General features: G+C 34.6%; 1 protein-coding gene across 3 annotated transcripts in view; it reads right to left on the bottom strand.

Annotated features, from left to right (window-relative positions):
- The window catches only part of Cadm2 (cell adhesion molecule 2), a 916,009-nt gene that overhangs the window by 77,367 nt on the left and 825,757 nt on the right, over positions 1–12,885 (bottom strand). For all 3 annotated transcript variants that reach the window (XM_040750595.1, XM_005082055.4, XM_040750596.1), the window contains one exon: positions 9,245–9,423. In XM_040750595.1, the coding sequence (XP_040606529.1) occupies positions 9,245–9,423 (179 nt within the window). The remainder of the gene's footprint in view (positions 1–9,244; positions 9,424–12,885) is intronic.

Here is a 12,885-nt window from a genome sequence, read left to right as displayed (position 1 = left end):
CTGCAGAGCAGTGCAATGCTCTTTTTTTTCAAATAACAAGTTTTTCAGGTTAAAGGTATGTCCTGTTTTCTATAAATGTGGTGTATAATTTCTAACTTGTCAACCTGTTTTGTTTTGTGGCAGCTTCTCTTTTTAAAAATGGCATTCAGAACAGATTTTCAAAACAAAATTAAGTCTAAAGAGCCCCAGAAGCCCAAGCTGCTTGTTTCTTTCCAAAAACTGTGGCCCAAATCAGGAGGAAAAAATACTACCATTTAGTCTGGAATCCATATGTCTGCATCCTCCCATTCTAGAGGGGTCAGCCTAATTAGTTCATGTTTAGAACAATTATGGATATGCACAGAAAGGGTCAGGAATCTGAAGAAAACACAATTAAGATAAGAGCTATTATTGTGCTACAGAGAGTTCAAATATCTGTTAAAGATAATATTGAATTCTTAATATTGTATTACTCATTCTACTGCCATTGGGAGCAATGACAAGGGCCACATTTACTGGCTTTGTTTTTGTAAAGGTGGACATGTATCTGCCCACACAATATTCAGCCACATGTGTCAGGTTATTTAAGTCATAGGATAAAGTGAGGACAACTCCAGAACACTCACTGAATTGGCAAACATCAGGATGACAGAGCTTCAACTTACCAATGTGACCCTGCTCCTTGGGAAAGCTAGAATAACTGCTTCTATTTCATAAAAGGGACCCTTCTCAAAATTTCATTGGAATGTATTTCTTAACATGTTTTTGGTAGCTAGCATTGGCTTCTCCTACTAAGAGCAAACTTTATACAAAGAAAATAACAAAAAGCCGCCCTTAAAAATTGTAAAGACCTGACATTTTAAATTATAGGTGGTAGCCAAGGGTTCTAAGAATTTACAAGGAAAGTTTATGAATAAAATGGATGTCTTATTTGAAGAGAAAAAATATATGCATTTTCCCTTTTAAAACATTATTTTTTGCATTCAATGGGGACATTTTACATCTATTTTAATCTTTTTCTTATATTTTCTTTTGTTTTGTTCCTTGCAACCCTGGGGATTGTGTCCAGTCTTGTAGTACCTGCTTGGCAAATGCCCTGTCAGTGAATCATATAAAAAAGGGCCTCTTTAAAAATATGCATATTTAAAAATGTTTTGAGATTATAATTACTTCACCCCCTTTCCTTTCTCTCTTCACACACTCCAATATTATCCCCACCTTACTCTTATACAAATTAATTGCCTTTTTTCTTTGATTTTCACACATATGTGTGTGTAAATATCAATGTATCTAAATATATAAATATGCCCTACTCAGTCTCTATAATACTACTGGCATATCTATTTTCAGATTTGATCATTTGGTGTTGAAAAAAATCAATGGAAAGTTCTTCATTGGGAGACTGTTTCTCCTGCACTCAGCTTTCCTTAACTGCTTTAGTTCTTCTTTTTAGTCAATACAGTCATGTAAAGAGTAACAGTGCACCCCCCAGAGTATTCACTGCTAAATAAACTATGCTACCTCTGTTTAGCATGGAGAAAGAACTGTGTCACCAACAAAACTCCAAGAAAATATGAAATCTTGCAATTAGGACTGCTTGGCATTGGCAAAGTGAACCTTTCTCACAAAAGACCATATGTTACACAAAATTAGCCTGGATAGGTTGTCACTTTTGTCATCACACTACACGTGGGATTGTATTTATTGGATAACTGTTTATACATTTAAAAATAATTGAGTTTTCAAAGAAGTTGAAAATCTGTAACTAAACTGAATATTCAGTCTGTTAAACAGAGGAAATGTGAATGAATTCCTCCTTTTGTATATATATATGATGTTGGGTGTCCACTGGAAAATGCCTCACTGTCTAGTCCAAAAAGGTCAGTGAAAAATACGAACAGATTGGAAGCTTCATTTGTAAGAAAGGTTCACAGGGCACTGGTGAGAGAGGGGTAGGGATGACGCAAGGGTTATTTTTACATTCTAAATATTATGTGATATATATCACATTTGTCGACTGTAAAGAGAAGCCTTTTCCTTGAGAGAAGCCTTCCCACCAGCCTGGTTCTAGAGCCGCATCAGTCCCAAATAAACACACAGGAGGCTATATTAATTATGAAGCTGTTGGCCTTGCTTGTTTCTTACTGGCTAGCTCTGACTTAAGTAATTACCCCATAATTGTTAATCTAAGTATGTCTCTTCCTGGAGAATAGTTCCGGGCTTCCTACCCCATGGTGTTACATCTTGACTCTCTGTGTTTCTCCTTCCCAGAGTCCTCCTGGACTCCTAGTCCCACCTATATAGATTCCTATTGGCCAGCAGTGCTTTATTGACACAGGACTTCCCCAACAGTGGGCACTATGAAGCAAGATGCTGCAAAGCATATTTCATATAAAATCTAGAGTTTCTGAAAACCCAAACCCAATTTCTCCCCATAAGGTTATAATGTACTGCCTGACTTCTCTGACAAAGGAGCTAACTAAGATCTGTGTGTTTGGGTAAAAGAACCTTTAAACATTTGAGAAATTATAACATAACTAGACTTACACATAAATAACTAAGAAGAATGAGTGCAAATGATTTCATCCTTTTGTTTACCTTTTTATAGACTGAAAATGGGAGAAAGGTTACATAGAAATAGTGCAGCATATATTAATAATGTTGAAAATTTGAAATGATAAATTCTGAATTAAGTTTTTTCCTTTGACATTTGGGTAGTTGTCTATCTAGATCTGGAAGAACATTTAATTAGTGTGATATATGCATTTATTTTGTACCATGACAGCTGAAAACTCAATTTATCCACTGCATTTTCACCTTAAAGAGATGGAATTTGCTTCAACTTTGTTGAGTAATCTATCCAACACAAACACACACACACACACACACACTCACTCACACAAACTTTTAAATGAGTTATAAAACAAACGCAGTGCTCTCATCTCTCCTCGTCTCTGCAGAGTTTGGCAGCTTATTAAAACAGTCAGAGGCATGCCTTTCCTACAGGCATCAGAGTTACGTGTACCTTTTCATGTCTAGAGTGATGTGTTATCTCAAAGATTAAAGAGATGTTGTTAAAGAATCATACAACCAGTATCTGTGTAGGACGATCTCAGCCAGCGTTGCTGAGATCATCAGCCAAGGGGCTCTCCATTATTTGCACAGTTCATCATTGCATAGGTATGGTTTTTCTACCGTTTTCATTCTGTATCATGTATTTTCCATTTATGTTTCTAAAGAAAGCTTCTCCAGGAAAAAAAATGCTCATTATTAGCACACACAATTAATTTACCAGCTGGTTAGGTCTGTTTTTATATGAGGGAACAGATTTTGGTTGAATCCCTCTTTAATGTTTGCTAGGCTATGCATCTGTTCACAGTCCAGTCTTTTCTTTCCTACTGTACACATGATTTATGCTCTCAGTGCTATCATAATCTAGAAGAGCCCTGTTACCTGGAGCACAACTGAGTATGTAAATAAATAAGAACATAATCTTCCAAAGTCTCTAAATATCTTCTTTCTGGTAATTGAAACTTATGTGTCAAAAGAGACTATCAGCCTTTGGCCTTAAAACTGTGATGACTGATGGCCAGAAGTAATTTTTTCATTTTATTGTGCTAGCAGTACTAATTTACCTACAGATTGCTGCTATTCTTGATAGTAAATATAAATTTTATACTTCCATAATAGGCATATACACATGATAATTATATTTGTTTAGCTGTATGTCAAGAGTTTAATAGGAAATTTGTGATACAAAGTTCTGAGGTGATCAACCTGTTTGAAAATAAACTACATCATTTAACCACACATGTATTATATTGTTAAATTTGTCATGTAATAACAAACCTAAAATTTGTATTTATTTTGTGGACATTAGGTAAATATTTGAAAGCAGTGATATACCAGAAATGTTTCTTGCAGTGAAAAACATTTATTTTCCTACCTCCATGTGCTCTTCTACCACAGTGAACTAATCATTTGCTTTCAGTATCCGGTATCCTGATGGAAAACAGCGGGGTCCCCTAGAGTCTGAAGACTGCAGTGAGCTACACAGCCCAGAGTTGGGCTTAGAGGTGATGTATTTATGTAATATATTTATACAGCATTTGTCTTGGGACATTATTGACATTTATTATTAACAATAAATATGAGTGAAAGTAGCAACTGTAACTGACTTTTAAAACTGGAAAAGCACATTTAATAGCTTGGGGCATTTCATGAGACTAAAACATATAGACATACATAGTAGAAATAATCTCACTGTTAATTTTGTAAAATATTAAAATATTTTTATAATAGCTCTTACTAACAATAAAATTTGACACATCATATACTATATGCATGTGTGTTATTTAAATGTATTATTACTAAAGTAATTATCTTGATAACAAACAATGGCACTGCCATTTTTATCAGTAGCTATTTAAACAAACACCTGAAATAACAAATAAACTAAAAATGCACAGTGATATTTTAGAGCTATTAAATCAACAACTGTGATACTTGATTGGGAGAATAAAAAATAGAAGCAAATTGCAATTCTATTTTAATCCATGTTATCAAATAATAGTTGTAGAGAACTTTTCATATTATGTATGGTTGTAAAGATTAAGTATTGTAGGAAAGAATATATATATATATCTTTTGTGTATATGAAGATATAGATATCTTTAATATGTATATAAAAGTAAAACATAGGTTAAGATAGTGAAGTGATTAAATTTTTAAAATCTCATTTATAGAACAAAATAAGGACATGGTAGAATAAGTTAGATAATGGTAACATAATTTTAACTTGTACATAAGTGTTGCTGTGATACAAAGCGTATTTTTTGATAAGCAATGGGAACTTTCTTTAATATGTGTGGCCATTACCATGAGTCCTGCTTTCTTCCAAGTTTTGGTATCAATGCCCACAATGTTGGCTTACAATGTGTTCCTGCCCAAACTCTGCAGGTATTAGCAGGAGAAACAGCTGGTCATTTTTTTCTATCTTGCAAGATTTCCTCACAAATCTCAGGAAGGTTTATGATGCTAGAATTTTTTTGTTCTTTAGGAATGTCTACTGAGCTAATATTTTGTATACCACATTTTAAAGAGTTGAAAGAAAACATTCCTATTTCATTGTTTAGTAAGTTCAATTTTTCTTCCCTTTCTCTCTCTCTCTCTCTCTCACACACACACAAGTACACACACACTCTACAGGTGTGTATGTTGTGTCTAATTTGTGTACTCTCAAGTACCATAAGTGTGTGTTTGTACATTTGGTGCATAAGTTATAACTTTTAAATGTGTTGATAAAAATACACTTATAAATTTAAGAGGGAACTAAATTAATTTTAGGAACATTTGGACTTATCACTGTTCATATATTTCTCAAGACCTCCATATTTCATATAGTTGTGAGGTTTTCAAGAATATAGATTTCCAAATTTCTGTTGTTTTGTCATTTTAAGAGACAGGCAAGGGCTAGGCCCAAGGGTTAGAGATAAGAGGGGAACTATTGGGAATAGGTTTTCTCCTACCTTGTAAATCCCAATAGCAAACTGAAATATTCAGGCTCGGCAACAAGTTCTTTTATTTGCTGAGCCATCTCACTCTTCATCTTTCCCCCAATCAATCAGGTGATGAAAAGTAAATATGAAATATTTTGATTGCTTTCAACCATAAAACCAATTGGACTAAGCTCATCAGCGATACTCTTGCAGCCATAGCTATCTGCCTTGATGCCTTCAGTATTTGGATGTTGATCTAGGTATTCCCTGCTTGGGAAGAATAATTTATGTAGCTTCTTTAAAAATGGATGTTTTCTTAGAGACAGAAGGCTGTCCATTGAACTTATCCTGCTCAGTATGTCATGAGCTTTTACACTGTGGGATGTTGAAAAAAACTTCCTAAGACTATCTTTTAGCAAAAAATTTAAAAATTGTCTTATTATTTAAGAATGGTTGCTGAGTTGTTATTCTGTATACTGAATTTTTGGAAGGATTTGAAGAAAAACATTACCATGTGATTGTCCAGTGCACATTGCCATTGAATCTGCTCTCACCTATTCAGGCTAATATAGTTCAACTCAGGGCATATCTGTGTAACTGATAGAGTACTAAATATTTCTGGGTTTGATGTACATCATTTATTTAGTATTATTTAATTTGGAAGCCCAGTGTTGCATTTTTTAGTGTTGATACCTGCTTTTCACCCTCGTAGGTTGTGCTTATCCTAACGATTTTGTATTAAGATTTGATGTAATTTCTACTTGTCCCTATTATACTATCATTGTATTGAATTCAATTTATTTCAGTTTCATATTATACTCAGAAGACATATACAAAATTATTGATGAATAAATGAATTGCTATTTTGGTCCTATTTGTTGAACTACAAAGAGATGAATTGAATACAATACTACAATCTGTTAAATTTATATATACTGGCTTCTAAAAAATAGCATGAGAATGGTAACAGAGAATCTATTTACTTCTTTTATGACGAAGTAAAAATTTAAGGAACATTGACACTCACAGAAATTGAATAGAATAATTAATTCTAGCCATTATCTTAACAGACTTACTTTTTCATTACTGTGCTTATTAATGAAAAGTGCTAGTGTCTCCCTCATGGTATCCTTAACAATACACAGCTTCATATGTGAAACGCTTTCTCTTACAGTTCCTTGACATTGACTTTCAGTAAAGCTTTCATTGAAGGTTAAGTTTTAAACAGCAGTTTAAGATATTATGTGTAGTTTTAAAGCTGAAAATTTCAGTAAAAATGTGGGAGGGGAGTAGAAGAAAACCTGCATTGTGCATAACCCAGCACACCAGAGCTTATAACAAGTAAATGCCATAAAATTTCAACATGCACTACCATTGGCACCATAGGATTAAATCTAACTAGTGCCTGGCATCTGTGTTGTTGGTGATTATACAGGCAAGCGTTTCAGCCTCCATCATGTTGGGAAACAGTGGTAGATTCAGACATCAGTCCCGAGTCTTAAAAAACCTTCTGTACTAGAGCTATGTGAAATCATCACAGCTGATGTAAAAAAATCAAACTTGGTGTAAAATATAAAAGGGTAAAGTTATCACAAATTATCACATGTGGCATGAATTGTAGATCAAAATGCCACTCAAATTTTATCATTTAGTAGGATTTGGAAACAGCTGAACCATTAACAGAAGAGTGTAGCTTTTACATTTATATAACCAGTGACTAGGGAAACATTATACCTAGTGTGCAAATGGGAAAATGGACCCTTTATTGTGTAATGAACCCAATTGGAGCCCCCTTTAAACACAGTATAATATAGTTGCAATGTTTCAAAGAGCCTCTCATTACTTGTGTCAATAATACTAGGTAAACTACTGTTGAACTTCACAGCATTTATCTAGCAGCGTGAAAAGCATTAATCTATGGGGTGCTTTTGATGAATTGGAGTTCAAATGCAAAGCCAAGAATGACTTCTTAAAAAGTGCTTAAAAATGTATTTATTAGAAATATGTCAACTGCCACTAACCCAAAGATAGCACTGCAATTGCCAAAATCATATTGTTGCCAGTTTTTAAACATCGAGATAGCATGTATTTTCCTCTCCTTGAATTCATTAATAGAAAAAGGTGACATATCTGGGTATATTACTTCTCAGTCACTTCCCTTTGCATTCTTCATAGTCTTAAGGTACATTGCTGTGAACACAATGTGTCATGCTATATAACATGAAGGAAGGTTTCCCACTTGCTGGAGAGTATCACTTAGAAAATTTAAAGTAAATCATATATATGAGACTTAAGGTGAGAGCAGGTTGTACACAGATATGTACACTTGGATCCTGCTCTTAAGTTCTGAGGAGATTTTTGTGATTAAAGTGGTAGTTTATATACTGTGTAGTGAAGGTGGCATGTTCACCCATATGAGGTTACCATATTACATCCTAGTCTAATTATCCCAGTGATGTGAGTGATCTTGCCCAAAGTAGATTTTTTTAAACTTTTCACAGAATATTAGAACATAGATCTTTTTAATTCCTGGTGTGTTATTTGTGAAAATATATACAGTATATTTCATCATTGTTTACTATACAAGGTAATATCAAGAAGAGAGATTTTAGATCACAACAACTTTGAAGATAGAACTATATGTTACTATATTATTTTCTTCATTCTTATTGCATAATACTAAATAAAAATTGAGAATGTAGCAAAATAAGGTTTTTATATTTCCCAGAATATTAAATCTGTCTGAAAAATAGACTTAATCCTTCAAATATATTTTGATTGAAAGCTCTTTGACTAATGCACATTGATAGCAGTATTTTGTACTTTGATTCAGATCCAATACAATAAACACATTCTTCCCATTATTCTCAAAGTCCACTGAATTTATTATTGTTATTTGTTTTATGCAATAGTAGCTCATTATTTTGTAATATTATGTAGGATAAAGTGGTATGCTCATAAAAAATTGTCCTGGTGAAATATATGAGGAAAAAAATCACACCTGCTGGTAATTATTTCTCTTGGAGATTCACAGTGCATTCTGGTATACATGGGAAACTGCCAGAAGCAGTTATATAAAGGAAGCTAACTGTATTTATTAAAATATTTATACATGTTATAGGAAGGTGTTTCTTTCTAGTCATACATTAAAGCTACCTTATAAAGAGACCATGGTGTTTGGAACTTGATTAAAACAGTCATTTTCTTTACTCGCATCCATTTTAGTTCTTTTTGCATTCTAACCAATTTTGAATTTAATGCAGACAAGAGAAATTAATTTCAAATTATCATTCATAAGAAATTAAACATTATAATTGTGAACTTTTGCCTTTATTATACTCCAATGGCATATTATTATCTTTTGTGTGGCGCAGTTCAGTGTTTAGAAAGCATATTTTAATGATAACACAATGAAGTTAGCTTGAGAGAAATGTCTTCCAGTGCTCTGGATTATAACTAGAAATAATTTATGGTAAATTTAAAGATAACCACTAACCTAATTTATAAGTCATTTCTAAATAGCAAATTAAATTACTTTTAATAAGGTTTTTCACAAAATAATTTTATTTTTCATATATGCTTTAATTTTTCATATTAGTCAAATCTGAAACATTAAATGTCTACCTTGGAGATAGTTATACTCATGAGAAGTCCTTCTGAAAGAAAAAGAAGACCTATCTAACTTATTTTGTAACAGTTTTGACAGACTTTAACAGTTCTCCATGGTGTTCTTCCTTTCACATGTAACATTTCCCAAAAGAACTCACCATGTACAATGAGGACATACTCTGCGCTGCTTTGGCCGATGGTGTTCGTGGCTTCGCATCTATACGTGCCGTTGTCCGTTTTATTCAGGAAAAGAATGTTGAGTTCCCTACCACTCACGACCATTCGATCAGGATCTGGTAATTCTGCACCATCCTTTGTCCACAAAACAGGTTCTGGCCTATTAGACATAGCATGAATGTAGAAAGACAAAACAACAAATATTGAGTGTTCCGTGAATGAGATCAAACCATCTATACAGACACCTTTTTATGCCTATGTGCTAGCTTTTATAAGGTACCAAAGAACCTTATGCATTAATTCAGAAGACATAGAGGCATGATAAGTCTAATTTAATTTTGTTCTACTTAATTATCATATATGTATTAAGGAACAAATTTATTGAGTTGCTGTAGTTTTCACTTCTGGAGTCCTGCTTAGGTTGGTTCTGAGTCCAGACGCTGCTGTCAATGAATACCATCTCATAATGAACTAATTTCTTTGAACTTTTGAGACAACTATTCCTTGGCTTTACCTTTTATTTTATAACATTGGCTCACACCATGTCTGGTGCTTGTCTCTACCCCTCACCTCTACCCCTAACTCTGCCCCTTTTGATACTCTTTTAAAGAACTTGTCTAAACTGGGTGATGGTGGTGCACACCTTTAATCCCAGCACTTGTGAGGCAGAGACAGGTGGATCTCTATGAGTTCAAGACTGGCCCGGTCCACAATGGTACACAGACAAACCCTTTCTCAAAAACAAACAAAACAAAAAGAAAGAATTTGTCTAGAAGTATTTCTTTAGGAAACTGGAGTAAGAGGCAGAGAGATGTTACAGCATGTGCCAAACAATGCTGACAATCCAAGTTTCATGCCTGAAAAGTATGTCAGAAAGAGGGTCGTTCTGAAAGTTGTCCCTCTACTCACTCTTGTGGGAAACACACACACACACAAACACATACACACACACAAACACATATGAACACACATATATAATATTTTAATCTTTACAAAATAGTCAGACACCATATGACATCTCTTCATTACTGAACCCTAAGACTATGATATCGACTTTACATGAAATTATAGATACTTTTCAGTTTTATCAGAATTAATATAATATGAAACATGTATTACTTTCTTCCCAAGTTTCAGACTTAGCATTCTTGAAGACTTTTTACTTAGAAGAACTGATAAAGTGTTTTGACTTTGACACCAGTTTCTGATAACACCAGTTTCTAAATCTATTATGACTATTTTGGTAACATAGACGTGTTTGGTTCTAATAAGGTATAGCTATAGATATGAGATAATATAAAGAGATACCCTCCATGAGCTCCTGGAAAGTATCAGAAAGGGGTACTCAGTTGCAGAGCTAAGACCTTCAATCTCACTTCTGAACTTCTATGATGATACAGATGATGAAGGTTGAGTTTGTCACCAATGTCCAGTGATGTTGACAGGACTATGTAATGTAGTTTTCATGAAAATTAAAAAGACCAGGTGTTTTTTGGAAAATTCATGGGTGAAAAAACTGCTCATAAAAGCCACAAGATAGCAATCTAAAACCATATTGCTATGAGCAGGATACCCCCTTTAGAATAGTTTATCTGATAACCTCAAGAGACCTCTACAAAACAATGGAGGGCATTGGCATTGTTCATCTACTTGGTTGGCCTCCAGAACCAGATGCTAAGACCATTTGCTGAAGCTGCCCACACACCTTGTTTTTATGCTATAGTGATAACAATCCAGAAATTACCTAGAAGCTTCCTTCCTGGCATCTAATCTTCAAAACCTCAGAAGGCATATGTAGGCTACTGGGGCAGAAAAGTTATCTGCAGTCTCACCCAACTGATAATACTATAAACTATGAGACAAACCTGCCAGGTAAAATGTGCCCATGTTTGGAGTTGTGACACAACTGTTATAAGAGTAAAAATTACTCTTGGATGAATTTTGAGGTCTGTTTTATAGGCAGGAACCCATGCCTTAGAATGTAAATATGTTCATAACCATACGTGCCAGGTGGATATCCTAGGATCTAGAACAGTGGTTCTCTACATTCCTAATGCTGGAACCCTTTAGTACAAGTTCCTCCTCTTGTGGTGTAGCCCAACCATACAATTATTTTATTGCTACTTCCTTAATAACTGTAATTTTGCAATTGTTATAAATTATATTGTAAATATATGATAAGCAGGATATCTGATTTATAATACCCAGGGGGTCGTGACCAACAAGTTGAGAACCAGTCCTCTAGAGAAATGTTACTCTCATCCTCAATCAGAAAGGTTTCATTCCCATGAGTGACAGTGGATGCACAGAGTTCACAAGATTCCCAGAGTAAGTGATGGATCTATGCTCAGTCTCCCACCCCCCAAAAAAGTCAGGTAACATTAGTAAAGAATGGGCAGAAAGAATGTAAGAGGCAGAAAATGGGAGAGGCCTACAAAATGGTATCTTCTGGGCAAGACACAGCCATTGCAATCACAGGCACACAACAGCTGCGGACACCTGCACAGGGTCCACACAGGAATGGATCTACTAACAGGCAGGGAGCAATGGAAATGATGGTCTGCTCTTCCTTAGCCCCCACTGCTATTTGCTACTGGTAGATTCATGGGAAAAGTAGCCATTGCCTTTCATTGTGTTCCAATTAATGATGCTACCAGGATGCAATGGATAGTTGTAATCTAGTCTCATGCACATAACCCTGATCAAAATTAAATGGGTCACAAAACAGAATGAAAATTATGAATCTGGAAAAAGAGTTGGAAGGGATGAAGCACAGTTAATAGAAATGGGAGGTAGATAAGAAAGGGATAAGAGTGGACAATAGTATTGTAGAATACATTATATACATGTATGAAACTGTAGGACTAACAACTAATAAATAAATAAATGAACAGGGAACTCTTTCCCCAGATCCAGGCGTTTCAGTTTGTCCTTTCCTTCTATGCCTTCCCCTGAGAATCTCTTCATTTAGTTGTTCATCTGTACTCTTTGCAATAACCTTTGTAACAAAGAGAGGAGTAGAGTGTTTCTCCGAGGCATTCTAGCAAATTAATTGAACCCAGGGAGGAAGTCATGGCAATTCTGCTTCATAGTGTGTTGATCAAAAGTATGGTTTACAGTCTGCTATGTGTAATTGGCCTAAGACACAGTAGCAGTTTTCTGGGATTGAACTTTCTTACTGTGGGATTTGACACTATCTCTGGCTGCATGGAGTCAGAACTGATGTGAACTACAGGTTTCTTTGTTGATGTCCCTGGAAGGACTTATGGCTGGTGGAGGGAAGCTGGCTGCCACATACATTTTGATGGCCAGGGTGAATTATTGCAGTGTGTTAGTAGAGAATAGTTAGTCCTTTTTTTTTCTTATCTCTTCTGAGAGAGAAAGCAAAGAAATGAATTCAATTTCATCAGAATTGTATGTATAAGATTTCTGAGACAACATCTTTACATGAAAAAAACTGAAAAAACTAAGTATATGAAATTATTGGACAACGGTATTTCCTTCATCCAATTATATAGGAAATTTTTATTAATATCTCTACCAAAAGAAAATCAAATGTTAATAAGTCTCTCTTTGCTGCATACACCCTCCTTAGCTACTTGCTATTAGGATTTAATTATTT

This window comes from Mesocricetus auratus, unplaced genomic scaffold (genome assembly GCF_017639785.1).
Source record: "Mesocricetus auratus isolate SY011 unplaced genomic scaffold, BCM_Maur_2.0 Super-Scaffold_100008, whole genome shotgun sequence".
Classification (NCBI taxonomy): Eukaryota; Metazoa; Chordata; class Mammalia; order Rodentia; family Cricetidae; genus Mesocricetus; species Mesocricetus auratus.
Note: the sequence above shows the minus strand (reverse complement) of the source record. Positions and strands in the feature narration are given on the sequence as shown.